The 4,192-nt window shown below is 35.0% G+C and overlaps 1 protein-coding gene across 1 annotated transcript; it reads right to left on the bottom strand.

Annotated features, from left to right (window-relative positions):
• Nucleotides 1-1,490: 1,490 nt before the first annotated feature.
• LOC135122098 (uncharacterized) lies at nt 1,491-2,178 on the bottom strand. Its single transcript, XM_064046332.1, has 2 exons — nt 1,806-2,178; nt 1,491-1,528 (listed from the first exon to the last, which is right to left on the bottom strand). The coding sequence occupies exons 1-2, from the start codon at nt 2,176-2,178 to the stop codon at nt 1,491-1,493; spliced, it is 411 nt and encodes a 136-aa protein (XP_063902402.1).
• Between the last annotated feature and the right edge of the window lie 2,014 nt (nt 2,179-4,192).

The following is a 4,192-nucleotide window of genomic DNA, read 5'->3' as shown; positions in this document are numbered from 1 at the left end:
TATTTATAAAAAATATATTTTTCTGTTACATAAGCTGAGGTGCATACAGTAATCTCACAACCATGAGCCGTAGTCATCTTAAAATGTTGTTAAGTAAATCCCACTTGTAATTTGCAGCATGATATGCTGCCTTGCCCATGGTAGAAGGAGACATGGTATAGGCATACGCATCGGGTGTGACGTCAAGTGGGGTGAAATTAGCGCGAAATTTAAAATACAATTCGTTATCCGACAACTAATTGACGTATTGGACAGAGCAATGACAACTCAAGCTGAAATTCCCTAGACTTCCCTAGCGAAACTCACAAGAGTCACAAGGTCGTTGATGCCACCTAACGTCACAAATGGATGCGCAGATCATTTTTAAATTGGTACATCGGATGCCTATACCATGTCTCCTTCTACCATGGCCTTGCCTATGGTTTTATAATGCACTAGTTTTGTAACTTTACGCATATGGGTTTTCCTTGAAAAAAAAAATAATTTCTATCACTAAGTTTTACAATTTATCTAAGAAAATAATTATTAATAACGGATTTCTTTGAAATTTTTGGAAGACACTAACATTGGCTTGGGGATTGCAGGACATTAATGGACCTATCTACTGAATAGTCGTAAACACGAACAGACCGAGGATTACTGCATGTTAGTGAGAGACAGAGGTTTGCGTATAACATCTTCACCGCAATTTTTAAAACAGCGAATCAACATCGTGCAATTTAAAACGCTTGGTGGCGATCGGCATCCTCGAGAGGCAACTGAGTCATATCGGTTTGTCTTGCATTTCTTTGACATAATGAACGTAAACAAACAACTACAGCACACCTACACGATCTGCCACGTTATATCCGAGAACGCTGCCTGTCTCGTTCATTGTCAGACTTTTGAATTACGCGGTAACTTTACACATGGTGACTGCGCATGCTATATTAGGGTGTATCTTTTACGACTATTCAGTAGATAGATCTAGTGTCTCTAGATTTCTAAAATAATTCTAAAATCTAGGGACACTAGATAGATCCATTGAAACGACGGCATCTGTAGATTTTGTTCAGTAAATCTTACGTTAGCAAGACCTCGATAAGCAATGAAGGTTCAAATTGTGTTAGCTCTGTTTCAACACGTTTTACATAGGCGTACTGGCTTTGAAATAAACGAAAATATGGGGCAACAATGTAAAAAAGTATTCCTTGTGGAAGTAAGCCTCGTACTTTGTAAATCAGTTCATAAGACATACTCCTACAGGATCGCTTAGCGATGTCTTATGACGAAGTGGGATGAGGTGTTTGACTTATATAAACATTTTTTTTTTCTTCGACATTAGCGAAAATACATAAGAACATAAGGTAATCTCACAACCATGAGAGTTTTTTTTTTTCTAAAATCGACGTGGTAAGATGATTTCCTTTGAATCGTATAAAAATTAATTTAATGCGCCATCTGAAAGTTATTGGGCAAACTACACCACGTTGTTTTTAATAAGATTTTATTTAGTACAGATTCAAACCAAGAAAATTCGAGCTCTTGGCTAAAATTATCGACTTTTTACTAATTTCAAACATGACCCATAAGTACAAAATCCCGCGTAATAATATCGACGTTGTATGCCACGATTTCTTATGAAATCGCGACGTGCTATGGCTGTTTTCATCATTATTATTATTATTATTATTCTTATATATTCGACAGGGCGAACCCCATTTATGGAATATATTTCTGTTTAATTCAAACCGATTCAAACTTTAATTTCTTAATGGTACACATATTTGTATTAAAAATGTCTACCTGACGGTTAAGCCAGTTACCTATGTAACACAATCTGTACACGGGTGAAAACTTCAGAACATTCGTTCTAGGTGTTGGTAACGCAAATAACTCCGGTTTTCTAGATATAAGTAATCTAGGACTTCCATTAAAACATATTCTTCTCAATATGTCATGACAATCTAATCTGTTATTAACAACCTTATAAATAGTGAGTGCCAAAAATAATTTGTTACGGTTTTCTAATGCTGTCATAGAATATCTCTCCAAAAGCATAATTTGTGGAAATCCAACTGGAGGATACGTTCTCTCCTCTCTAAAATACAGATATTTAAGGAATCTACGCTGCACCTTTTCAATATTGTTTATATGTATATTATAGTAAGGGAACCAGACCACATTTGCGTATTCCATTTTGGTTCTTACCAGTGCAATAAAAAGGGAAATTAACGTATTTGTATTCACAAAATCCTTTGAATTTCTGAGTATGTAGCCAAGGGACCTAAAGCACGCAGAGACTATATAATCGAAGTGAGCAATAAAAGACAATTTACTGTCAAACTTAACTCCTAAGTCATGAACAATGTTTGGTCTCGAGACTAACTCACCGAATATGCTGTAATCAAAATAGATAGAATTTTTCATTTTAGAGAAAGACATAACGTAGCATTTTGTTTTATTGACTGGCAATTCATTAACTTTGCACCAATTTAAGACTTGATTTAGGTTGCCATGTAACTTCACACAATCTGCCGTTGACTTCACTTTTGTGAATATTTTTAAATCGTCAGCATATAGTAAATAATCAACATTCAGGATGTGACTTATATCATTGATAAACACGGAAAACAGAAGTGGCCCCAACACCGACCCCTGTGGCACTCCAGAAGTTGGAAATACATCCTTTGATGAGCATCCACTGCAATAGACAAACTGTTTCCTAGCACAAAGATAAGAGTGAAAAACCTTAAGTAGCGCTGGTGAGAATCCAATGACACCAAGTTTATACAACAAAATATTGTGACTTATTTTGTCAAAGGCTTTCGAAAAGTCCATGTAAATGACATCCGTCTGACCGCCCTCATCAATTGACTCACTTAGGAATTGAGTTAAAGACACTAAATTTGTCACTGTAGACCTGCCATGCATAAATCCATGTTGGTTTTCAGAAATATTACTTTTTAAGTGAAAATAAATGTTATTAAAAATCACCATTTCAAAGATTTTAGCGAAATTATTTATTAAAGCAATTGGTCGATAGTTTTCGATAGCCTTACGATCACCCTTCTTCAATATCGGAACAATTTTAGAAATCTTCCACAACTTCGGAATTACACCACCTGTTAAGATTTTATTGAACAAGATAAACAACGGCTTTACCAATGTGGGAGAACAGTCTTTTAAGAAAATAGATGGAATTCTGTCTGGACCAGCGGTATTTTTCCGTTTCAATTTTTCCAAAGCTGCACTGATTTCGTTTTCCGTTATGTTAGGAATGTGTAACACTCCACTACAAATATCTGGTCCATCACCACTGAAATTTGAAGGTGGATTGAAAACCGATTGAAAGTATGTTGCAAAAGCATCAGCAATATTTTTTGGACCTGATATCAGAGATTTATCATATGTCATTGTGGACGGGATGTTACTACTGCCTTTTTTCAAATTCACATACCTCCAAAATTCCTTAGGATTATCTACCATATCTTTTTCAACCTTAGCATTAAAAATTTTGTATTCACCCGATATTTTAATTTTAAGCTGTTTACGCAACTCCTTGAAAACCTGCCAATCATCTTGACTGTTGTATTTTCGGCATTTTCTATAAATCCGATACTTTTTACGAACCATTTTTATTATTTCTGGCGTAAACCAAGGAGGGAATGTATATTTCCGATTTGTGTACTTCGGCACATACTTGTCTAGTACAGAGTATAAGATATTATAAAATATATCACAAGCTGTATCTACATCTGAGCACATTTCTAAAGATTTCCAACTTACTTCCATGAGAGCTTCGTATAAAGAATTTAGATCAGCTTTATGGAAATTATAACTAGAGCTTGACGAATTAGGAAGGTTTCTATTTGCAGTCTTCTGAAATTTTATTGTTGCCATCAGAGACGGATGATGCGGGTCTTCATCAACAAGAACATCGGAAGCTTTAGTTACAATAGGATCTATATTTGAAAGAACTAAATCAAGTATTCTGCTATAGACATTAGGTACAAAGTTAAGCTGTTTTAGATTTAAAAAATTACTAAGATTTTTCAAATGACTAACTTTCTGTGAAATATACTCAGGAGGATTATTCTGTACAAAGTCAGGAAGATTAAAGTCACCCACAATGACAATATCTGCACCTACAATAAAATCTAGCGAACCAAAAGCTTCAAAAAACATCTGATAAAATTTAACAGGTTGTGCA

This window comes from Zophobas morio, unplaced genomic scaffold, assembly GCF_036711695.1.
Source record: "Zophobas morio isolate AGI-343-1 ecotype UQ-CSIRO unplaced genomic scaffold, CSIRO_AGI_Zmor_V1 ptg000881l, whole genome shotgun sequence".
NCBI lineage: Eukaryota > Metazoa > Arthropoda > Insecta > Coleoptera > Tenebrionidae > Zophobas > Zophobas morio.
The sequence above is the reverse complement of the archived record's forward strand: the minus strand, read 5'-3'. Positions and strand labels throughout refer to the sequence as shown.